The sequence below is a fragment of the Garra rufa genome, chromosome 2 (genome assembly GCF_049309525.1).
Source record: "Garra rufa chromosome 2, GarRuf1.0, whole genome shotgun sequence".
Lineage (NCBI taxonomy): Eukaryota > Metazoa > Chordata > Actinopteri > Cypriniformes > Cyprinidae > Garra > Garra rufa.
The window spans coordinates 33,906,759-33,931,994 of record NC_133362.1 but is presented as its reverse complement, the minus strand read 5'-3'; the positions used below and the strand labels follow the sequence as shown (position 1 = coordinate 33,931,994).

The 25,236-nt window shown below is 34.7% G+C and overlaps 1 protein-coding gene across 2 annotated transcripts in view; it reads left to right on the top strand.

The window, feature by feature from the left end:
- ccar1 (cell division cycle and apoptosis regulator 1) overlaps positions 1 to 25,236 on the top strand; it is a 32,326-nt gene that overhangs the window by 4,619 nt on the left and 2,471 nt on the right. The window contains exons 4-25 of one of the 2 annotated variants that reach the window (XM_073834146.1): positions 473 to 604; positions 1,495 to 1,527; positions 2,126 to 2,322; positions 3,305 to 3,431; positions 3,548 to 3,661; positions 6,725 to 6,911; positions 6,996 to 7,137; positions 7,248 to 7,403; positions 9,831 to 10,056; positions 10,160 to 10,273; positions 13,786 to 13,952; positions 14,666 to 14,876; positions 15,882 to 15,965; positions 17,574 to 17,762; positions 17,849 to 18,040; positions 20,559 to 20,777; positions 21,049 to 21,184; positions 21,267 to 21,355; positions 21,439 to 21,585; positions 23,194 to 23,317; positions 23,422 to 23,607; positions 23,834 to 24,039. In XM_073834146.1, coding sequence (XP_073690247.1) covers positions 473 to 604; positions 1,495 to 1,527; positions 2,126 to 2,322; positions 3,305 to 3,431; positions 3,548 to 3,661; positions 6,725 to 6,911; positions 6,996 to 7,137; positions 7,248 to 7,403; positions 9,831 to 10,056; positions 10,160 to 10,273; positions 13,786 to 13,952; positions 14,666 to 14,876; positions 15,882 to 15,965; positions 17,574 to 17,762; positions 17,849 to 18,040; positions 20,559 to 20,777; positions 21,049 to 21,184; positions 21,267 to 21,355; positions 21,439 to 21,585; positions 23,194 to 23,317; positions 23,422 to 23,607; positions 23,834 to 24,039 — 3,378 coding nt within the window. The remainder of the gene's footprint in view (positions 1 to 472; positions 605 to 1,494; positions 1,528 to 2,125; positions 2,323 to 3,304; positions 3,432 to 3,547; positions 3,662 to 6,724; positions 6,912 to 6,995; positions 7,138 to 7,247; positions 7,404 to 9,830; positions 10,057 to 10,159; positions 10,274 to 13,785; positions 13,953 to 14,665; positions 14,877 to 15,881; positions 15,966 to 17,573; positions 17,763 to 17,848; positions 18,041 to 20,558; positions 20,778 to 21,048; positions 21,185 to 21,266; positions 21,356 to 21,438; positions 21,586 to 23,193; positions 23,318 to 23,421; positions 23,608 to 23,833; positions 24,040 to 25,236) is intronic. The other variant, XM_073834147.1, reaches the window with a different exon arrangement.

Here is a 25,236-nt window from a genome sequence, read left to right as displayed (position 1 = left end):
TTGAAGCTTTCATATGGTATCAGAAACTAAAAATTATAAAATTTCACCATGTGTTCTGTTTTCTTCGCATCACAAATGCACTTTAGAGATCAAGTTTGTGTGAAATGGCATTTCCTGTGAAACATGCTACTCACAATACCACACTTCACTCTCAAACATGCAGTACTTATATTTATTTTATGAAATTTCACCCTTTGATATTTGATAATTGCACTAAGCCATATGGCAATTGGTAATTGTGCAGCCCTAGTACAGTACCTATTATTTTCCAAAAATAGTATTAGTTATACAGTGTATACTCTGCACATAACCCAATCTCATTCTGCTCACTGCAATGCATAAAGTGCTTCCTCCTTCAATCTGAATTGTACTCATCTGCATTTCTAGTGTGCTCAGTGTTGGAGTGCTGTAATGTGAGCCCTTCCCCCAGCCTGCAGTAGCAGTCTTGAGTCACTGGTGTGTTTTATTTTAGTCGCAGATCAATTCAGCCCTGCAGCAGTATCAGCAGCAACAGCAGCAGCAGCAGCAACAACAACAGCAGCCACCTCAAGCCCCCCCGCCTCAACCTCCACCTCAACAAACTCTTTACAATGTCCCACATCAGGTACATGCACTGCCTCTCATCCACACCTCATCTTTTAGTCTTTTCCAAAGCCCTAGTTTTATCATGAAGGTTGTCCACATTGTTCGTTGTGATTTCTTGTGTGTACCACAAGGTCATGGGTTTGATTCCCAGAGAATGTATGTGTTAGTAAATTGCATTTGCTTGAATGCACAGCAAGTCTCTTTGGATAAAAGCGCCTGTCGGGTGCGTAAATGTATACATTGTGACAGATGAACTAAAAGGGCTGCGGTCAGCACAGTGGATACTCTAAAAGAATGCAAGTGCTGCAGTGAACGAGTGCCTGTCTGCATTATTTAACTGTCAAGACTTACTTCCAGTCTTGGTAGATGTGGTTGCTTCTGAATGTGAATTCAAGCACATATTGATTTTTAGTTTATATATTTTGAATCTGTAGTGCCTTCATTTAATTGTGGTTTAAAAAAAGCTACTGGGGTCAGTAAGATTTTTTTTCTTTTAAGGAATGTAATACTTTTATTCAGCAATAATGCATAGAATTGATCAAAATTATTTATTTTTTTACAGTCAAAAGATTTTTTTTTCAGATAAATGCTCATCTATGGATCTTTCTATTCATCAAAGAATCCTGAAAAAAAAAACTCAACTGTTAAAAAATATTGATCATAATAATAATAATCATTTCTTGAGCAGCAAATCAGCATATTAGAATGATTTCTGAAGGATCATGTGACACTGAAGACTGACGTAATGATGCTAAAAATTTAGCTTTGATCAAGGAATAAATTACATTTAAATTACAAATAAATGCAGGCTTTATGAGCAAAAGACTTTAAAATAACAGTAAAAACAGTGTGTTTAACACTCTAACACTTTTTGCCTCACAGTTAATGTGTATTTTTTCATTCTGACAGCTTCCACAACCCCAACAAGCCCTGCTATCACAGGTAAACTGATTCCAAATTCAACATATGTATCACATATTTCACATGTATTTTTTTTTAAAAGGATAGTTCACCAAGAAATGGAATTTTTGTCATTACTCACCCTCATTCCAAACCCAAACTTTTTGTTCATCTTCAGAGCATGAAAAAAGATATTTTTAATGAAATCTGAGACCTTTCTGACCCTGCATAGTTAACAATGCAACTAAAATGTTCAAGGCCTAGAAAGGTAGTAAGGACTGTGTTAAAATAGTCCTTGTGACATCAGTGGTTCAGCCGTAATATTAAGAAGCTACAAAAATACTTTTTGTGAAAGAAGAAATTGTTGAATAAAGTTGATATTTTTGTTTTCTTTGTGCACAAAAAGTATTCTTGTAGCTTCATAAAAATAAGGTAGAACCACTGATGTCACATGGACTTTTTCAATGTCTTTACAGGTCTTTACAGGTTTGGAACGACATGAGGGCAAACAATTAATGACAGAATTTAAATTTTTGGCTAAACTATCCCTTTAAATGTTTAAAATGAAGCAAGAGATCCCTTAACCTTTGCAGATATGAAGAGTTTATGTTCTAACATTGATGTTGTGTGTATTTTGCAGCCCCCTGTTGCTCTGCCCACCAGCCTGAGCTTGTCAAATCCGCAGCAGACGGCACAGATAACCGTATCCTACCCAACACCACGCTCCAGCCATCAGCAGCAGACCCAACCCCAAAAGCAGCGTGTTTTCACCGGGGTTGTCAGCAAGCTACATGATACTTTCGGCTTTGTTGACGAGGATGTCTTCTTCCAGCTTAGGTGCCTTATATTGTAAATGTGCAGTTATAGTTGAGAGCTTTAAAGGAGAAGTTCACTTCCAGAACAAAAATTTACAGATAATATACTCACTCCCTTGTCACCCAAGATGTTCATTTCTTTCTTTCGTCAGTCATAAAGAAATTGTTTTTTGAGGAAAACATTTCAGGATTTTTCTTCATATAGTGGACTTCTATGGTGCCCTGAGTTTAAACTTCCAAAATGCATATTAAATGCAGCTGTATAGGATCCCAGTTGAGGAAGAAGCGTCTTATCTACCGAAACGATTGTTTTTTTAAATTACAATTTATATACTTTTTGACTTAAAATGCTCGTCTTGTCTCTCTGTGATATGCGTGAGTAGTCTGTGCATCTCTGATTCAAAACAGTTACTAGGTAGGTCGAAAAACTGCCATCTTATTTTCTCCCTCAACTTAAAAAATAATTTTAAAATCAACATACATCACTACAGAAGTTCCGACCCAGTGTTTACAAAGTGAACATGCAAAGATGATGAAACACCCTTTACAAAAAAGGTAAAACAGCGATGTAGGGTGATTTTGAAGTTTTGAAGTTTCATACACTAACCGTCCTGAACCGAAAAAAAAACTGTTCAGACAGAGCAAGACAAGACGAGAATTTGAGGTTAAAAAGTATATAATTTTAATTTTTTATTTTTTAATAACCGATTGTTTCGCTAAGATAAAACACTACTTCCTCGGCTGGGATTGTTTACAGCCGCATTTGGGGTCGTTTGAAGCTGCATTTAAACTGCATTTTGGAAGTTAAAACTCGGGACACCATAGAAGTCCACTATATGGAGAAAAATTCTGAAATGTTTTCCTTAAAAATCAAATAAAAAAAGACATGTACATCTTGGATGACAAGGGGGTGAGAACATTATCTGTAAATTTTTGTTCTGGAAGTGAACTTCTCCTTTAAAGCTCAGGTATGTAACTTCCAGGTGTGTTCTGTGTTTTTCTAGTGCGGTTAAGGGGAAAACACCCCAAGTGGGCGATCGCGTTCTGGTGGAAGCTGTCTACAATCCGAACATGCCTTTCAAGTGGAATGCCCAGCGCATCCAGACGTTACCTCAGCTGCCCAACCAAACGGTAAGGACACCTACGTGGTCTAAATGGATCCCTGGCAGATACAGCTTGATATGGTTCTGCCTCCACAGTGTGTCTTGATGCTGCTTTTGATTCCTGTGTTCTCAATCTCCATGTAGCACCAGCCGCATCAGCCCTTACCTCAGGTTTCCCCACAGCTGTCCAGCTTTTACTCTGAAGCAGGAATGCAGCGCTACTCTGACATACACTCTGCGGTGGATTCAAGACAAAATGTAACCCACGCCACTTGACTCCTGCGCCCCAAATCCCCATTATCTCCTCTTCCTCCTCCCCTTTGTCTTCTGCTTGATCCGCTCCTCCAATCTCCTGTTTCACAAACAGGCTTTAGTCACATCTTCTTGGGTTTCTTTCCTTCCACCCAAGATGAGTCTCTCTGTTGGAGCTTTTTTACCCTTCCCCGTATTACAGCTCACAGCTTGCGTGTTGGATTTGTAATTAAGCATTTTTCTAGCAATCCATAGAGTCCATCTTTAGCTAATCAGCACCTGCTGTGCTTTTAAAGCTTTTTGGTTTGGGGGATGCTGTAGTCATATTTTTGCAATTACCCAGACTAATCATTTAATTATTTGTTAACCTTTTTTTTATTACAAATGAACTAATTACACTAATTGACCAAATTATAAACAAAAAAAACCCAAAAACTTATTTTTTTTTTCTTCTTTACATCTACAGTCGTGGCCAAAAGTTTTGAGAATTACATAAATATTGGAAATTGGAAAAGTTGCTGCTTAAGTTTTTATAATAGCAATTTGCATATACTCCAGAATGTTATGAAGAGTGATCAGATGAATTGCATAGTCCTCCTTTGCCATGAAAATGAACTTAATCCCGAAAAAAACTTTCCACTGCATTGTTAAGAAGGCTTCAGGGCGTCCAAGAAAGTCCAGCAAGCGCCAGGATCGTCTCCTAAAGAGGATTCAGCTGCGGGATCGGAGTGCCACCAGTGCAGAGCTTGCTCAGGAATGGCAGCAGGCAGGTGTGAGCGCATCTGCACGCACAGTGAGGCCAAGACTTTTGGAAGATGGTCTGGTGTCAAGAAGGGCAGCAAAGAAGCCACTTTGTTTTTTGCCCAAAAACACAGCCATGAATAAAGAATGGTACCAAAACACCCTCCAACAGCAACTTCTTCCAACAATCCAACAACAGTTTGGTGAAGAACAATGCATTTTCCAGCACGATGGAGCACCGTGCCATAAGGCAAAAGTGATAACTAAGTGGCTCGGGGACCAAAACGTTGAAATTTTGGGTCCATGGCCTGGAAACTCCCCAGATCTTAATCCCATTGAGAACTTGTGGTCAATCCTCAAGAGGTGGTGGACAAACAAAAACCCACTAATTCTGACAAACTCCAAGAAGTGATTATGAAAGAATGGGTTGCTATCAGTCAGGATTTGGCCCAGAAGTTGATTGAGAGCATGCCAACACTGCAAATACTGACTCTTTGCATAAATGTCATGTAATTGTCTATAAAAGCATTTGAAACGTATGAAGTGCTTGTAATTATATTTCAGTACATCACAGAAACAACTGAAACAAAGATCTAAAACAGTTGAGCAGCAAACTTTGTGAAAACTAATATTTGTGTCATTTTCAAAACTTTTGGCCACGACTGTAGACACAAATGTCACTCTGAGCAGGTGCATGATGATAAAGCAAATGCTGTCTGTTTTGTTTTATGTAGCTAACGATACTTGTGAGACATTGTCTTTTTGAAATGCCTAGAGTGCTCGCCGCCTTGCATTTTTTTTTCTTGAAAGAAAGTGCCTTTTGTGCTTTTTTTCTTAAAGCAAGACTTAAATCTGTTCTGTCTTTTAACAGGGGGCAAAACCATTAAATGGTAATAGCAGTGCTTCTCCTTCCTCTGTCTCAAGCTATTTCTAACCGTTTCTTTTCTTTTCACTGGGTTTAGTGCTCCTTAATTACTCATTTAGGGACATTTTCCTCCTCGATTATCTAAACATTATGTGCTGGATTAATGTTATTTATTTAAAGGTTTTTTAAATAACTTTTTTAATAGCCCCTAGTTTAAAGCTGTCATAATCACTTTGATGTTTTGAATCAATGTGCAGTAATGCGTATGTGTTTTCTTTTGATAGGTGTTGACTTGATGTCTGAAGTAGAGCTAGGCGATAATTGAATATATAATTTTTGTTGTGTATTTGGTATATTTTCATGTTTAAATATATATACAGTACCATAATGTTTAAAATAATGTTTTTCTATTTGAATATATTTTAAAATGTAATTTTTTTTCTGTGATTTCAAAGCTGAATTTTTCACATTATCCTTCACAAATCATTCTAATATTCTGATTTGCTGCTCAAAAACATTTATTTATTATTATTATGTTGAAAACAGCAGAGTATAATTATTTCAGTTTTTTTTTTGATGAATAGAAAGTTCAGAAGAAGAACATTTAGAAAAATATCAGAAAAATATCTCTTGTAACATAAATGTATTTATCACTTTTGATCAATTTAAAGCATCCTTGCTAAATAAAAGTATTAAGTTCTATAATTCCCCACAAAAAACTTGACTCCAAGCTTTTGAATGGTATAGTGTATAATATAATATTAAATGGTATGTTATGGTATAAGCAAAGGTTTTTATTTCAGATAAATTTTTGGATCTTTCTATTCATTAAAGAATCCTAAAAAAAATGTAAATTTAAAATAAATAAAATATTGATGATAATAATCATGCTTGAACAGCAAATCAGCATATTAGAATGATTTCTGAAGGACCATGTGACACTAAAGACTGGAGTAATGATGCTGAAAATGCTTTGATCACAGAAAAAAAAACTTTTCTATTTTAATATATTTTAAAATGTAATTTATTCCTGTGATGGGAAAAGCTAAATTTTCATAATTCTCTGATGAATAAAAAGTTCAAATAAATTCTGTTAGAAGAATAGATTTTTTAAAAACAGTATAAATGTAATTTTTGACCAATTTAATTAATTCTTGCTAAAAATAAGAATTAATTTCTTTTGAGTAGTATACATTTAAGTAATTTCCAAGTTTACTTGAAATTTACTATCTTTAATTTGTGAGGGAAAGGGCTTTTCAGACATCTCAGGTTGAAAACATTAGTTAATTATGAGATGTTTATCAGGCATCATCCATGTTGGATTAATGTATGGTTTAATTGTAAAATATAAACCAGCTCAAGCCTCAAGCACTATTTCATGAAAATTCTGTTTGTGCACTATGAAATTGGTGGTTGTACATACTAGCAAACCCAACTCTGTTGTTCCATCTCTTCTTTTTCAGAGCCAGCCACCAGGCCCAAACATGATGAAACCCACCATGCTGCAGTCACTACCCCCTCCCACTACGTTCAGTGTCCCGGCCCAGGGACCTCCTCCATCTCTTCTGCAGGCCCAGCTCTCAGCTGCTTCTCTGGCCCCACTGCTGCAGAACCCCCCACAGCCCCTGCTTCCCCAGCCTCCACCTAAAGGTACATCAGTTAACTCCACCATTCATAGTCTCATTTAAACATAAATCAAATCTGATCACGCATCTCTTTCTCTGTCATGTGTAGACTCTGTGTTCTCAGGGGGTTTACTGCAGCCCCCCGTGCGGATGATGCCTCAGCCGCAACAAGTAAGGCGTGTGGACCCTTCACCCCGGTTTCCCAGCCGCAACGACCGACCAGAACTCATCCTGAGGAAGGATGACCGCAGGTAAGTGCTCATGCATACACTTGACTTTCTCAGGGGCGATCGAGTAGAATTGCTTCAGTAGCTTGTTCTGTGAAGTACTTTTGGATTTTAATTTGCTTGTGTTTGTTTAGTCGGGAACGAGATAGAGAGCGGAGGAGATCAAGAGAGCGTACACCCACACGGAAGCGTTCTAGAGACCGATCTCCTCGCAGAGAGCGTTCTCCGAGACGGCCACGCAGAGTGGTCCCAAGATATACTGTGCAGTTCTCCAAATTCTCTCTCGATGGGTAAGTTAATTGTTTGTAAAAGAAGAATCTTGAGATGTCTTGTTGCAAATTAGACAGAATGTTTTTTTCTAAGCATTTACTGCCATGACATGGAGGAATGAAAGTGTGTTGGCCTAGAGTTGTGTTTCTCTGGTAATAATTTAACAGCAATGCAGTATATTTATATACTATATAATATATTTTAAAAAATATATAAAATCCATGATTATCAGAATAAAGTCAATAGAGTCAAAATATTTTGTCAATTTAGTCAAAATATTTCGTCAAAACAGTCAAAATATTTTTAAATATTTCTTCAACACAGTCTAAATATTTTTAAATATTTCATCAACACAGTCAATATTCCATCAATACAGTAGAAATATTTAGCCAATACAGTCGAAAAATTTTAAATATTTCATCAACACAGTCACAATATTTTGTCAATAGTCTAAATATTTTGTCAGTTCAGTTTGTCAATACAGTCAAAATATTGTAAAATATTTTGTCAATACAGTCGAAATATTTTGTTAATACAGTCGAAATATTGTAAAATATTTTGTCAATACAGTCGAAATATTTCGTCAATACAGTCGAAATATTGTAAAATATTTTGCCAATACAGTCGAAATATTTTGTCAGTACAGTCGAAATATTTTGTCAATACAGTCGAAATATTGTGAAATATTTAGCCAATACAGTCGAAAAATTTTAAATATTTCATCAACAGTCAAAATATTTTGTCAATAGTCTAAATATTTTGTCAGTTCAGTTTGTCAATACAGTCAAAATATTGTAAAATATTTTGTCAATACAGTCGAAATATTTTGTTAATACAGTCGAAATATTGTAAAATATTTTGTCAATACAGTCGAAATATTTTGTCAATAGTCGAAATATTGTAAAATATTTTGTCAATACAGTCGAAATATTTCGTCAATACAGTCGAAATATTGTAAAATATTTTGTCAATACAGTCGAAATATTGTAAAATATTTTGTCAATACAGTCGAAATATTGTAAAATATTTTGTCAATACAGTCGAAATATTTTGTCAATAGTCGAAATATTGTAAAATATTTTGTCAATACAGTCGAAATATTTCGTCAATACAGTCGAAATATTGTAAAATATTTTGTCAATACAGTCGAAATATTGTAAAATATTTTGTCAATACAGTCGAAATATTTTGTCAATAGTCGAAATATTGTAAAATATTTTGTCAATACAGTCGAAATATTTCGTCAATACAGTCGAAATATTGTAAAATATTTTGTCAATAGTCGAAATATTGTAAAATATTTTGTCAATACAGTCGAAATATTTCGTCAATACAGTCGAAATATTGTAAAATATTTTGTCAATACAGTCGAAATATTTCGTCAATACAGTCGAAATATTGTAAAATATTTTGCCAATACAGTCGAAATATTTAGTCAATACAGTCGAAATATTGTAAAATATTTCGTCAATACAGTCGAAATATTTCGTCAATACAGTCTAAATATTGTAAAATATTTTGTCAATACAGTCGAAATATTTCGTCAATACAGTCTAAATATTGTAAAATATTTTGTCAATACAGTCGAAATATTTCGTCAATACAGTCGAAATATTGTAAAATATTTTGCCAATACAGTCGAAATATTTCGTCAATACAGTCGAAATATTGTAAAATATTTTGTCAATACAGTCGAAATATTTTGTCAATACAGTCGAAATATTGTAAAATATTTTGTCAATACAGTCGAAATATTGTAAAATATTTTGTCAATACAGTCGAAATATTTCGTCAATACAGTCGAAATATTGTAAAATATTTTGTCAATACAGTCGAAATATTTCGCCAATACAGTCGAAATATTGTAAAATATTTTGCCAATACAGTCAAAATATTGTAAAATATTTTGTCAATACAGTCAAAATATTGTAAAATATTTTGTCAATACAGTCAAAATATTGTAAAATATTTTGTCAATACAGTCGAAATATTTCGGCAATACAGTCGAAATATTGTAAAATATTTTGTCAATACAGTCGAAATATTTCGGCAATACAGTCGAAATATTGTAAAATATTTTGTCAATACAGTCGAAATATTTCATCAGTACAGTCAAAATATTTTGTCAATACAGTCGAAATATTTCATCAGTACAGTCAAAATATTTTGTCAATACAGTCGAAATATTTTGAAATACAACTTCCATTTCATGACAACTTTAAGTAACACTAGCTTCTAGAATCTGACAAAATGACAAAGCAATTAAATACGACCTTCACTGACACTAAACTTGCGTTAAGAGCTCATCAGAATCAAAAGGCACACAGAGATCTCTAAACATGCATTTAAAAGTTGGCAACTTGACTATGATGCCAATTTTTCAGTGTTGTTAACATGTATGTTTAGTCTGTATTTGTTATATGACTGTCTATGTCTGCTCTCATCAGTTACAACTGTGACATGATGGAGTTGCGGCGGAGGTATCAGAGCCTCTACATCCCCAGTGACTTCTTTGATGCTGTGTTTACCTGGGTAGATGCCTTTCCCTTAACACGACCTTTCGCCTTTGGAAACTACTGTAACTTCCACATCATGCATAAAGAGGTGGACTCTCTGGTGAAGAACACTGCTGTGCTGGACCCACCTGATGCCAATCACACTTACAGCGCAAAGGTAACGCCCCTAGTGATAGTCTTCTCCTTTTGTCTTTTTCAGAATAATGCTTTTTACCAGAGTGGTTTTTGACAGTCATGGTTAATACTGATGATTGTTATAGGTAATGCTGCTGGCCAACCCTAGTCTAGATGAGCTGTATCATAAGTCCTGTGCTCTGGCAGAAGATCCAGCAGAGCTGAGAGACTCCTTCCAGCACCCTGCCCGCCTCATCAAGGTACAGCTCTCTGAATTACACTTCTAACTGCAACAAACTGACGGATTTGTATAATCAGCTTATGTTACGTAATCACTAACCTATGTGCTATTTTACGACAGTTGTTTTGCACTTACGCTGTAGTATTTAACAGGGGTGGACAACATTACAGTGTCGGGGATAGATTTTATTGCTATGAACCCTTTTCAAAGAGTCTGATGATTTGCAGCTCCGCAGTTAATAACATTGTAAATATATATATTTTTCATATTTACATTTTTTTTATGTAATATACAATTCTAAGACTATACTTCGTGTTAAACTATCTTATTACATTTCAGAAAACAAGTTAACACTGCTTTGTAAGTGTTTCTAACACAATTTCTCGTCTGATCAGTGTAATCAAACTCTCAATACGCTATTGTGAATTATATCTTTCGTTATTATGATCAAATGGGATGCAAAAAATGGTTTCATGAGAACTCTGTGAAAGTTAAAAGGGTCTATTGTAATCCAGTAAACTATTGAACAGCAAGCTTATAGAACAAAAGTTACAGCTTTTGTGGGTCTGGTTTTTGAAGTTTGTCCCATTCATTTCTTCATAGGCCATTCAAAACGAAATAGTTCTATGCCTTGAACTGAACTGAACTAAACTAAACCAATCCAACCAGTTTTGAGATGAATCCTAACGTTATAACATTTAATTCAAAGTAAAACGTATTTTGCATTACATAATGCAAATTAAGTATTTTGGGTGTTTTATGTTTGTATCTGTACCAGATAATGTAATCTAGCTTCTGGCATTTTGCAAAAATGATACTCAAATTTCAAGTTATTCATTTAAACAGTTAAAGAGCGACATTTTTATTTCCCATCATTTGAAGCAGGGCGAGAATGATGAAACATATAATGTAATAATTTACAGTGTAGGATGTTTCTTTGCAAATAAAGCATTTCAGAGTGCTTAACAAAAGAGAAGTGAAAGTATGTCTGCACATTGGCCTGCTAGTACATACAAGTTGACAAGACATCTCTTCCCTTTTTGCTAGCAGTAAAGCTTCCTGTTTTCCTGGGAACTGAAAAAGAAAGACATAACATATTATGGTATTATGGTCTAACACATTCAGTTTATTCCGACCATGATGACGCATGATCATTTTCAGTCCTTGTTTTCAGTAACTAGTTTCAACACACTCCTTTAACCAATTTTAAATTATTATAATTAATTAATTATATTTATATAGCTAATTAATTATAAATAATGAATGAGACAATGAAAATTATATGAAGTACTTACATGTTCTTTAAAGTTTTTAACTGTCAAAACATTATAAAAACGCTAGCATTCAGATGTATGGGGTTGGTAAGATATTTTTGAAAAGTAGTCTCTTATGATTACCAAAGCTATTTTTTTACGTTAAATGTTAATGTTAAAAAACAGTAATATTGTGAAATACACATTTAAACACATTTAAATTAACTGCATTCTATTGTAATATATTTAAAAGGGCTGTCAGTCATTTAAACTTTTTAATCTAATGAATAAAAATGTGTTGATTAATCGAATTGATCACAAAATAAAATTGGCTGTGAAATTACCCACAAAAGATTATTTAAAGCCATTATTGTGTTAAATGAGAAAGCAGACGTTACAAATAGTAGCTTTAGAAAAAAATATTTTATTTGATTCAACAAAATTTATTACACACAAACATTTAGGCTAGAGCGCTCTAACATAAACTATGGAACATAAAAGCAGATAATATGAGAAATATCTCAGTATTTTTTGTTCATACAATGAAAGTACAAAACAGCTTAGTTACCAACAGTCTTCTTTTTGTTTTTGTTTTTCTCAATAAGAAACTAAAACTGCCAGTAGGTGGCGGTAAATGTCTTTATAATTCATTCGATTCGTTCAAACTGTTAATTTATTCAGTGTGACGAGTCGGCTGCCTCCCCCCTAATTATCATCACCACCCCGTCCCTTATTCGCCGCCCTTCTCCAGGCTCCCAACGGGAGTGGGTGTGTAGGGGAGAGAGGGGCGAGTAATCGTCTCGGGCTGGCGGCGTGTGATGAGGCTTCATTTCCTTCCTGTGTTCCTCATCACACGCCGCCAGCCCGAGATGATTTCTCGCCCCTCTCTCGCCCCTTTCACACCCACTCCCGTTGGGAGCCTGGAGAAGGGTGGCGAATAAGGGACGGGGTGGTGATGATAATTAGGGGGGAGGCAGCCGACTCGTCACATTAGAAATAATGTAAATGGCTCAGTTTATGAATAGGCTATTGAATAATTGGATTGGTTCAAAATGCGGATTCATTCAGAAACTAAACAACTATGTGTTGCTCACAGACCTATATCAGTTCTGCAGTGGCTTTAAAGGTAATATTTTCTCAAAAAATTGAGCAAAACCGATACACAGTTAACATATAACACAATATTGACTTCTTTTTTTTTTACTGAACTGTTGAATAAACTAAACTTGTGATATTCGTGACAAATCAGCACTCATGTGATAGGCCTATTGCTCTTGCTGCTCATGTGATATCCCTTATCATATGATATAAATATAAGGCAAAAACTCATACAGGGACATTTTTACCCCCAAATCTTGAATTTTAGGAGCATAACTGAATTTATGGAGTTCTTACCCTGCATCATATTAGTCAACTGTATGAAATATAAGATGACGTACAGGTCTGGGGGCGGGGGCCAGTGCATTAACTGTGTTAAAAGTTTTTTTTATAACCAATTAAGTTAAAGCGTTAAACTGACAGCCCTAATTTAAACATGTATTTTATTCCTGTGTTGGCAAAACTGTTTTTTCAGCAGCCATTTCTCTAGTCTTCAGTGTCACATGATCCATCAGAAATCATTCTAATATGCTAGTGTTATGCTCACAAACATTTCTTATTATTATCAATGTATTATAAATGTATTATCAATAATAGCAGCTATGCTGCTTAATATATATATATATATATATATATATATATATATATATATGTGTGTGTGTGTGTGTAGATTTTTTAGGATTATTTGAAACAGAAGTTTGAAAAAAAAACAGCTTTTATTTGAAATAGAAGTCATTTGGAACATTATAAATGTCTTTACTGTCATTCTTGCTGCATAGTATTTTCAAATGATAGTGTTTCCCATAATTTACCAACTATTTGCCTTAATTTAGCTCTGACTGAAATATTAGTACATTTGCAATTTGCATTTGCATTTCAAATGTTGAATGGGATTTAACTTTAAGGACCCTGCCATTACAATCTATTAGATATTATGTACAGTGATACTAGTTGTCCCCCGGACACTGAAAGATGTTTGTCCACTCCTGTTTTTAATGTGGGGTGTTTCTGTCGGTGTGAAGGGAGCTGACTGTGATGTGTCTCTGTCCTGTTCCATTGCTGAATGCTTTGCTGTGTGGAATAAGCTCATCTGATGTTGTCTCTCCCTGTGTCCGCCTCCGTCAGAGCGCTGCGCAGCTTCACAGCATCTCGTAACCCATTTGAACTCCTCTGTTTTCAGTTCCTGGTGGGGATGCGGGGCAAGGATGAGGCCATGGCCATCGGGGGTCACTGGTCTCCTACTTTGGATGGGGCTGACCCGGAAAACGATGCCTCGGTCCTAATAAAGACAGCCATACGTTGTTGTAAGGCTCTGACAGGCATTGATCTGAGTTTATGTACACAGTGGTAAGTACAGCTCCTTTTCTCGGTTTGTCCCGACGCATCTCTTTGTAATCTCCATGTGTGCATCTTTTACTATTTAATTAAAAAAAAAAGGCAGACAGGCAAACAACATCTAAAAGTCTGTGTCCCGCTGCATGGTTTTGACACAGCAATGTATCTCCTGACATGTTCGATGCTTTTGTGTTCATAATTTTGATTTCTCAAATTTTGTTTTGCAATGTGTACGCTAATGTGTGTGGCAGTCCTGCCTCTATATCTGTGTGGTGAATGCATTGATTCTTTTGCTCCGAGAGCAGAGCCAGAGGAGTCGCCGCCACCGTCATCGTTACTTTCTGTTCTCTCTGACCTTTGCCTTGTGTTAAATATCTTACATATTTAACTTGCTTTCACTGTGTCTGAATCTGTCCTTCTCTCACACCCCCGGGGGTTCGTAAGCTATCTTTCACGAGCAACCGGTTCAGATTGACGGGCGCAGGGGGGAGGGCTCTTCGTCGTTTTTGTTTAGCTGTCGATATTGTCTGTCGACCTCCCTGATGCGTGGCTGCCGTTCATCCTGAGAAACCCCCTCGCAGACTGTATTTTCTCATACGCGTCTCATTCAGGGGGTCGAGGGGATCAGAGCTTTGTGTGTGTGTGTGTGTACACGTGTGTGTTGGGGGAAATGGGTGATGTCTCACAGAATGTTTCTTTCCAACGCGCTTCTTCCTTTGCGACAGGTATCGTTTTGCAGAGATACGCTATCACCGCCCTGAGGAGACTCACAAAGGGCGGACAGTCCCCGCACATGTGGAGACAGTGGTTTTATTTCTCCCGGATGTTTGGCATTGTCTTCCTACCCGCTCAGAGTGGGAGGGCCTGTCCCGTGGACTCAAGGAGCAGCTGGCAGAGAAACTCTTGGCTGAACGGAAGGAGGCTGATGGAGAACAGGCACTGAACGCTAATCCCTCTCTTCTCATTTCCGCTTCTCACAGGCACAGGAATAGACAAACAAAACACTCAGAAAGCACAGAAAGAAACAGACAAGTATCACAGGCATCATACAGAACCCACTTTTACCATCCCTTCCTCTCATCCCTGTCTCATCCCTGACCCTCCACCCCATTTCCTCCTGCTCTCCCTCTGTCACGCAGTCTCACACACAGCGGAAGAGCTTAGGTCCTACTTTATGACACCTGCGTCAACTGGTAAAACAGCTTCCAGCTCTGCCGATTGCACGATTGACGGCCGTGATTGACAAAACTCTAAATTCCTTGTTTAATTCTGACAAATCCAATCTGAAAATTGCCGCACAAGCCAATGAGACCGATTGGGAAATGAATGCTGGAATCTGGAGAGCCAGTTGTGTTTATGATGTTTGTGTGTTTTTAGATCTTTTTGATTTCCTGTTCGATATCTGCCAAACTGAGTTCTGTCTCTTGTCTGTCTCTTTTTTTATTTTTATTTGATTTACACTGTTCTCTGATTGGACTGTGTCTAGACCCTTTGTGGATGTGATTTTTCCAGGGAGATTTGCAGTTCTGGCTAGGTGTTTAAGAAAACAAGCTAAAAAGAGTATACGTGGGCCAAAAAAGGGCAGCAGTAAATGTAGACGTAGGGTTTGGAGACCACCTCTGAGTGCATCTGTCCCATGTCCACCTCTTGAACCCACTGTCATTGATTATCTTTTTGTATTCCACAGAACTGGCATTGATTGGCTGATGAGTGGGATATGGATCTGTTTCTGAAAGCTAGAGAGCTTCCATGTATCCTAGCAGTGGATATATATATTTTTTTTTTTTTTTACCCAATCAAGAGCTCAGTAGGAGGAGACAATGAGAGACAGTTGTGACCTTGCTTCTTGCACGGATCAGCTTTTGTTTCAGAAAACTTCTTCGAGTGTGTTAACACGCTGTTGTCTTTTCTCTTTTCCTCTCTTTCACATAACGTGCATAGGACGACGAGGATAAAGATGAAGATGATTCAAAGGAAGTCACTACGCCGACTCACTGGGCTAAGCTTGATCCGAAATCCATGAAGGTGAGATTTCCACAAGCAGCTTATTTTTATATCCTTTATCCACCTTATTCTTCAACGCAGTTTAAGATTTCCGATTTATTAGCCACTATAGGGAATTAACAAGAAGAGTAACAATGTGCAGTAACAGGTAAAACTGTTTGGACTACAAACTAGTGTGTTTATAACTAAGATAATATGTTAAAAGACACACCAATTTGCATTATCAAGCAGCAAACTGAGCTGTTTTGTACAGCTAAAAATAGCTGGACTCGGAAGAGACGTAAGCCAGACTCATAAAAGTTACAAATTGCCGCACCCACTCTTACGGGAATAGACCTAATAAAATGCTTTAAACAATATTTTTTCTTATGCTGAAGGATAGAAAGACTTGTCCTGTTTTAAAATAACCAGTAGTTTTTAGTTTAGTCACAGTCCTAAACTAACTTTTTTTTTATAGACACTTAATGGTTGAACAGTTTTTTTTTTTTGGGGGGAAAAATATATACCCCTTTTATACATACATACATAAATACCCCAAATGTGATAATTAAGACGTACACATTATTACAACTAATTAAACTAAATGCTGCTCTTTTGAGCTCAAAGATACCTGAAACAAAAAAATCTATCACGGTTTACACATAAATATTTAGAAGCACAACTGTTTTTGACATTGATAATAAGAAATGTTTCTTGCAGCAAATCAGTGTATTAGAATGATTTCTGAAGGATCATAAATCTAAATCTAGAACATTGCAAAATTTTACGGTATTGTGTTTGATAAAAAGTATTTATTTGATATTGAATTTGATATTTTGGTTCATTATTCCAAGAATTTCAAAAGACTCGTTTCCAAGAAAAATCTTTAATAGTTTAATAAAAGTTTTATAGGACATTTGTGCGTTCTTAAAGGGATAGTGCTCCCAAAAATGAAAATTACCCTATGATTTACTCACCCTCAGGCCATTCTAGGAGTATATGACTCTTTTCTTTCAGACGAATACAATTGGAGGTATATTAAAAAATGTCCTGGCTCTTCTAAGTTTTATAATGGCAGTGAAGCAACAGTAAAGCATATCCATCCATCATAGTGCATACTCCACACAGCTCCAGGCGGTTAATAAAGGCCTCCTGAAGTGAATCAATGTATTTTTTTGTTAGAAAAATATACGTATTTAAATCTTTGTAAGCCACTCTCTAGAGATTACAGTTCATATGGTTGTAAATATGGATATTTTTCTTACCAGAAACATTGATTCAGAAGGCCTTTATTTAACCCCGGAGGCCAAGTGGAGTAATTTTTATGATGGATGGATGCACTTTATTGGACTTCATAATCTCAACACCCATTCACTGCAATTATAAAGCTTGAAAGAGCAAGGACATTTTTAATGTAACTCTTGATTGTATTCATCTGAAAGAAGAAAGTCATATACACCTCGAATTACTTCAGGGTGAGTAAATCATGGCATAGAAATGGGAAAACTGCTAAGGCAATCTGTATAAAGTTTTATATGTACACTTATATTCAATAAAAAACGTAGAAATGTGTAGGCAAAACAAGCCTAAATCTGACATAAATCTGATATTATAGTGTTTAGTGGGCTAATGAAACAAATTTGCACACAGGTCAATGATTTGCGTAAGGAGTTGGAGAGCCGTTCACTCAGCTCTAAAGGGCTGAAGTCGCAGCTGATCGCTCGCCTCACCAAACAGCTGAAGGTGGAGGAGCAGGTGGAGGAGTCCAAAGAGCCAGAGAAGCCTGAACCTCCTATTGTGGAGGAGGATGAGTCCTGCAGAGTGGAGGATGACCGAGAGGTGAGAGAAGATTAGAGGATCCTGATCTTATAAAGAGCCTATTTGATCAATTGAATACAAATGTGAAAAAAAATGTTTCCCTCTAGGAAGAGGAGCGAAAGCGACAGGAGGAACAGGAACGTCAGCGCAGGGAGAGACGTTATGTTCTGCCAGATGAGCCCACCATTATCGTCCACCCCAACTGGGCTGCCAAGAACGGTAAATTTGACTGCAGCATCATGTCCTTGAGTGTACTGCTGGACTACAGACTCGAGGATAATAAAGAGCACTCCTTTGAGGTGAGAATCACTGCAGAGAGGTGAAACAACATTATGCATATTAAAGGCTTACAGTTAAATCTTTCATGGTTCAAAGAATATTTTGTTGTACAAATATCTAAACATGCAATACAACAAAATAAAGAACAGACCCTCTACTTTTAAACAAAGAAATCTGTTTTATTCTAGCTTCAAGCATTTTTTTATTAACACTTGAATGTAGATATGTTTCATTTTTAAAAAAGCAAAAATCACTTTTTTTTTTTATTTTTATCAAATGCAACATCTGGATCATATTCAGTAATATTATCAAAGCAAAGATGCAGTTTCGTCGGCACTCCCAAAGCTTGCCCAGTCCTTTACCACTTTCTGGATCAACATTTCACTCTGTAACATTAGGCAGTTTTCATTTTATATGCGGTTTAGTGTTGATGATCACATTATTTTTTATATGCATATGCTTATGTGAGATTGCTCGTTTCTGCGTCTTTCCTTTGTCATTTTTTTGATCGGCACATTCTAAACTTATTTAGGAGATGCGTAATCGCACCCCGAGTGTAAAACATTGAAAACACGGAAACCCGGAAAATTTCATATTTGGCAGGGAAGCATTGTCTCTCCAATAACAGAAAATTCTGTGTTTGGCGGGCAAAGAGTTAATGATTCATATTGCCTAAAAACTAGTTTTAGGACAATATTATTTTTTTCAGATATACTTTCATAAATTGTTGCCTTTTGCAGTGAAAGGTGTGGAAGCCTGTTTCCGCCACTGAATAAAAAGTTTATTGCGACTTTTTATCTCACAATTCTGACAATTCAGACTTTTATCTCACAAACTCACTTTTTCTTAGAATTGCGTGATACAAATTCGCAATTCTGATTTTTTTTTCTCTGAATTGTGAGATATTAACTCGCAATTGCGAGTTGTAAAGTCAGAATGTGTGAGATAAATTGTGAGATATAAACTCGGAATTCTGACTCTTTTCTTAGAATTGTGAGATATAAACCTGCAAATATTACTTTTTTTCTCAGAATTGCGAAATAAACTCGCAGTTCTGACGTTTTTTCTCAGAATTGTGATATAAACGCAATTGGAAGTTATAAAGTCAGAATTGTGATATAAACTCAAAATCAAAACTCAAATCTGACTTTTTTCTTAGAATTGTGTGATATAAACTCATTTCTGACTTTTTTCAGAATAGCGTGATATAAACTCGCAATTCTGACTTTTTCTCAGAATTGAGAGAAACTCGCAAATCTCCCTTTTTTTCTCAGAATTGTGATATAAACTCACAATTGAAAGTTATAAAGTCAGAATTATGAGATATAAACTCGCAAATGTGACTTTTTTTCTTAGAATTGCGTGATATAAACTCAATTCTGACTTTTTTTCGCAGAATTGTGAGATATAAACTCGCAAATCTGACTTTTCTCAGAATTGCATGATATAAACTTGCAATTCCGACTTTTTTCTCAGAATTGTAATATAATTGCAATTGCAAGTTATAAAGACAGAATTATATGAACTCACAAATCTGACTTTTTTCTCAAAATTGTGTGATATGAACTCGCAATTCTGACTTTTTTCCTCAGAATTATAAGATGTAAACTCGCAATTCTAAGACAAAAACTTAACAATTGAGAGTTTATATCACTCAGTTCTGAGAAGATTGGATTGTGAGATATAAACTTGTAAATCTTTTTCTCAGAATTGAATGATATAAACTCGCAATTCCAACTTTTTTCTCAGAATTGTGATATAAACACGCAATTGCAAGTTATAAAGACAGAATTATGATATGAACTCACAAATCTGACTTTTTTCCTCAAAATTGTGTGATATGAACAGAATTATAAGATGTAAACTCGCAATTCTGAGACAAGAACTTAACAATTGTGAGTTTATATCGCTCAGTTCTGAGAAGATTGTGAGATATAAACTTGCAAATCTTTTTCTCAGAATTGAATGATATAAACTCGCAATTCTGACTTTTTTACTCAGAATTGAGTGATATAAACTCTCATTTCTGACTTTTTCTTAGAATTGCATGATATAAACTTGCAATTCTGACTTTTTTTCTCAGAATTATAAGATGTAAACTCTCAATTCTTAAAATTGACAAAAACTTAAAATTGTGAATTTATATCACTCAATTCTGTGAAAAAAAAAAAAAAAAATCGCAATAACCTTTTTGTATTTTTTTTTTCATCCAGTTGCGGAAACGGGCTTCCATAGAAAGAAGGGACTTGTCATTCAAAAAATACTTATACACAATTAAAATTAAAACCATAAAAAACATTTTCGTTACTTAAAATATTAACAAAAGACAGTTGCTAAGGCAGCATTCCTCATTTTGATTTAGTTCAATATGGTATAATAAAACAGCTAAAATTAAAACTGAAATAAAAATAAATTTTTAAAATGACAAAAAAAAAAATTGTAAACCTTTAACTAAAATTAAACTGAAAAATATTAATAAAAACTATAATAGTATCTCAGTGATGCTAAGAAACACTGGTCTTTTGGCTTCTGTTTCAGGTGTCTTTGTTTGCTGAATTATTCAATGAGATGCTTCAACGAGACTTCGGCTACAGGATCTACAAAGCATTTGCTTCTCTTCCACACAAGGATGAGAGGAAAGATAAAAAAGAGAAAGCTAAGAAAGAGGCAGAAAGGAGGGATGTAAAGAAGGAGAAAGATGAAGAAAATGGAGAGCCAGTCACAAAGAGAATGAGAGAGGAGGATGAGAAGAGAAAGGTGGGGAAATACTTCAAAGGAGTTCCTACAACTACAAAAAAAACTAGAAATATCAGTACATTTTAAAACTGTGGCCTGAAAGAGTCATGCAGATTATTAAAAGTTCTAAAGTCAAGGAAATATCCGTAGTGAATATTGATCAGTGATTGTAGTAACACCTGGTTAACGTTTGGTCAAAAAGTGTGGAGACCATGTTTAGATTGATTCTTTGATTTCGTTTTTTTTTTGGTAAAATGGATATTTATTTAATATTGATATCTCCTGTGTAAAGGATGAGGAGAAGGAGAGAGGTATTAAGAGAGAAGAATCCAAAGATGACGATGATAATGAAGATGGCAGCAGCAACAACAACGCTGATGAATACGACCCATTAGAGGCAGAAGATGCAGACGACTATGATGACGATGGTAGGGGTCACACTGTTTGCACCTGGATCTTGAACACTTTTGATCAGTTTTGATCTAGAAACTGATGCTTTGTGCTCCTCAGATAAAGATGATGAAGACTCTAACGGCAGGGACAGAAGAGACGACCGGCGAGATGAACGGAAATCCAAAGAGCGATCATCTAAAGATAAAGTAAGTCAATAACAGATCTTTTTTTGCAGCACAAAATGTTTGTAATAGTGAATAGAATGCTTTATTTTTCCATCTGTCTGTAGGATGAGAAGAAAAAACAGATGGTGACGTTCAACAAGGATCTGCTGATGGCCTTTGTGTACTTCGACCAGAGTCACTGCGGCTACCTGCTGGAGAAGGACTTGGAGGAGATCATGTACACGCTGGGATTGCATCTCTCTAGAGCTCAGGTGCTGCTAATGTGTTTATATTGACTAACAATAATACGTATGATATTATAAATGGATTAGAGTAACTATAATAATTCTATGTTTATAGTGACTAACAATAATGCATATGATATTAGAAATGGATTATAGTAATTATAATAATTCTATGGCTTAATAGTAATACATTTTATTGTTAATATTAATATTAGTGCTTTAGGTAATAATAATAATAATAATAATAGTAACATTTTAATGCTGAATGAATGTATGTGTGTGTGTATATATATATATATATATATATATATATATATATATATATATATACGATCTTAATTAAAATATAATACTACTAATAATAAATATTAATTAGACAATATTAATTACAACAATAATAAATTATTATTATCTTATTTGTTTAATGTAAGTTATATTACTTAAGTATTATATTTGGTAAAAAGAAAACAATACTAATAAAAATAATACTAATACCGTAGTTTTGTGATAATAACATATTAACTCATTTATTATTTATTTGCTATTATTGTTTATAATACTAATATTTGTAATGATATTTATTAGATATTATTGAATAAGATTGTTATACAAAAGTATTATTATATTTACTTTATTATATTTAACTATTGTATTTATTAATTTGTCAGTAATAATAATTATAATATAGATGTGTTTGATGATGTTCTAATTAGACATAATAATAATAATAATAATAATCATAATAATATTCAACTTTAATAGCTAATAATAATAAATATTATTATTATTATTATCATTATTATTATTATTATTACAACAATAATAAATTAGTTTTTTATTGTTATTATTATTATCTTGTTTGTTCAATGTAATTTTATATAACTTATTTGTTAAATAAAATTGCTAATAAAAAATACTAGTTTTGTAATAATGATATTGTTAACTAATTTATTATTTATTTGCTATTATTGTTATTAATACTAATATTTGTAATGTATGTATTGTTATATATTATATAATATATAATTATATTGTTGTAGAATTGTTTTCTTTTATTAAATTTAACAAATATATTTGTTAATTCATCAGAAATAAATAATAAAAAATATGAATGTGCTTATTATTATTGTAGTAATGATGATGATGATAAAGTTCTAATTAGACAAATAGACAATAATTATTATTATTATTAATACTTATTATTATTATTATTATTATTACAACAACAATAATAAATTAATGTTTAATTGTAAGTTTAATTATTTTTATAAAATAAAATAATACTAATACATATTAAAATAATAATAATAATAATAATTTAATAATAATAATTATTATACTGTTAACTAATTTATTATTTATTAATTATTATTATTAATATTTGTAATGATATTTATTATTATATATTATAAAATGATATTGTTATAGAATTTTTGTTAGATTTCCTGAATTTAACAATTATATTTGTAAATTCATCAATAAGAAGACGAAGAAAAAATGTAAGCAACGATGTCACTTAATCTCATAGTTCATCATGCTTGATCAAGACACAGTGTGTTACCTGTAATTTTTTTATTTGCAAGCTATATAGCATATTTATAACGGACTAACATATATATATATTTTTTTTTTCAGGTGAAGAAATTGCTAAACAAACCACTGGTTAGAGAGTCTTGCCATTATCGAAAGCTGACGGACAGACCCAAGGATGAGCCTAGCCCCACGTTGACCGCTGATGCTCTGATAGACAACCTTTTAGGTGTGCAGCGAGAATGATGGCTGGAACTGAGAAGCTGATTTGTAACACTAGAGTGCACATCCATGACGCTACAGTAGACTGAATCCCTCTCTGTGCCCCAACAGGTAACCAAAGCTTGCTGCCCAGTCTGAAGATCAAGCGGGAATCAGAGGACAGTAGCGAGTCGTCTAGCCTAATCGTCTACAAGGGAGCCATGGTGGACGTGGGAAGCATGATGCAGAAGCTGGAGAAGAGTGAGAAAACGCGAGAAGAAATTGAGCAGAAGCTCATGCAACAGGACATAAAAATGGGTAACAATCTCATTTGTCTCATTTTCATTGTATATTTGAATTCGGATGTCAGTAATTCAGTGACTTTTTATTTTTTTTAGCATTTCATTTATATTTTTTTCTTCCTTTTTCCTTCAATAAAATTATTTTTTCTTTTCTCCAAATTTTTTCTTTCTTTTCTTTTAGAAATTAGATAGCTGTAATGTTATTCCATGAACTATAAACAATGCATTTTTTGTTTTTGTAGAGGAGGACTCGAAGCATATAGCAGAGATGGAAGCAGCAAACCGCAGCCTTCAGAGAGAATTGGAGGACGTGAAGAACAATCTTAAAGAGACGGAGAACAACCTGAGAGCCTCAGACCAGCAGAAAGGCAGCTATGAACAACAGCTCCACAGCACAGTGTCAAGCCTCGACACCATTATGAAGGAGCTTCAGGGCGTTTTATCACACGTATGAACCTTTATTTGTTTCATCACTGTGTGAAATAGGGCTGTCACGATTCCTCGATTCAATTTGAGTACTGGATTGTATAAAAAAAAATCTCCATTGCCGTTTTCCCATGTCGATTAACCAGCAAAATACCGGAAGTGGCACATTCCACGGGCGAGAATCCATGAAACACATTATTAGACTATTTTCTAATGCTGCATGATATATTAAACACATTTAAAATCATAATAAAGCATAAAACTATTGTGAATTTACTAGGGCTGCCCTTGACTAAAGATTTTTCTGGTCGACTAGTAGTTGTTAATTTTAAGCAGTATTTGACTATTAGTCGCACGTTTATTAATAAAGCATGTGAATCATAATAATGAGCCTAATAAGCGCTCAATCACACACAAAAAAGCTTGCCACAGCACACCGGCAGATATAATAATTAAGAATGTGTCAGGGAAAAAAAGCAAGGAGACTGCATTAACGTTTTAATGAGTAATTGTTATTGAACTAGTGCTTTCTTTCGGCTTAAGAGATGTCTCCTCATCTTTGCAATAGTGATGCATCTGTTTGCATTTTTCATATGGATTACATAATCTGAGAATATTTCTATTTGAATTACATTTAGCTCTTGATATATTTTTCATGTCTGTAAGGCAAGTATACACACAGTTTCAAAGTTTTGCACTCAAGTTCACAGAGACAACAGAAAGCACATTCTGTTTGCTTTCATTATTTTACAAAAGCGCAACATTTGTTGTTAATGTGAGTGCACACAAATTAAACGTAGAGTCTTTACAGATTCGAAAAATGTATTACTTTTGTCTGTATGACCAAAAATGATGGAGTATTTTAAAAGCAAGTAACTGCAGTGGCGCTTCCATCAGTCATGCAAGTGAGTGCGCTACTATTTAGCTTTTACACTCCGCACAGACACTTGAATAGCGCACCTTTTTCTAGGTTAACATTAGATTGAGCAGCCATGTAAAGTTGCTACTACTTATATTTCACATATTTCAGAAAAGGCATATTTGAGGTCGATGAATGATAGGTGAGCGTTTGGATTTCCTGCCCGATATACTATATTACCACATAGACCAGCCGTTAACGTTCTGTCTATCACCAACTGCGTGACTTTGATACCTTCTGTGGAATTATATTTTTCTGCGACTAAGCAACTAATAAAATTTTGGTCAACCAAGCCTCCTC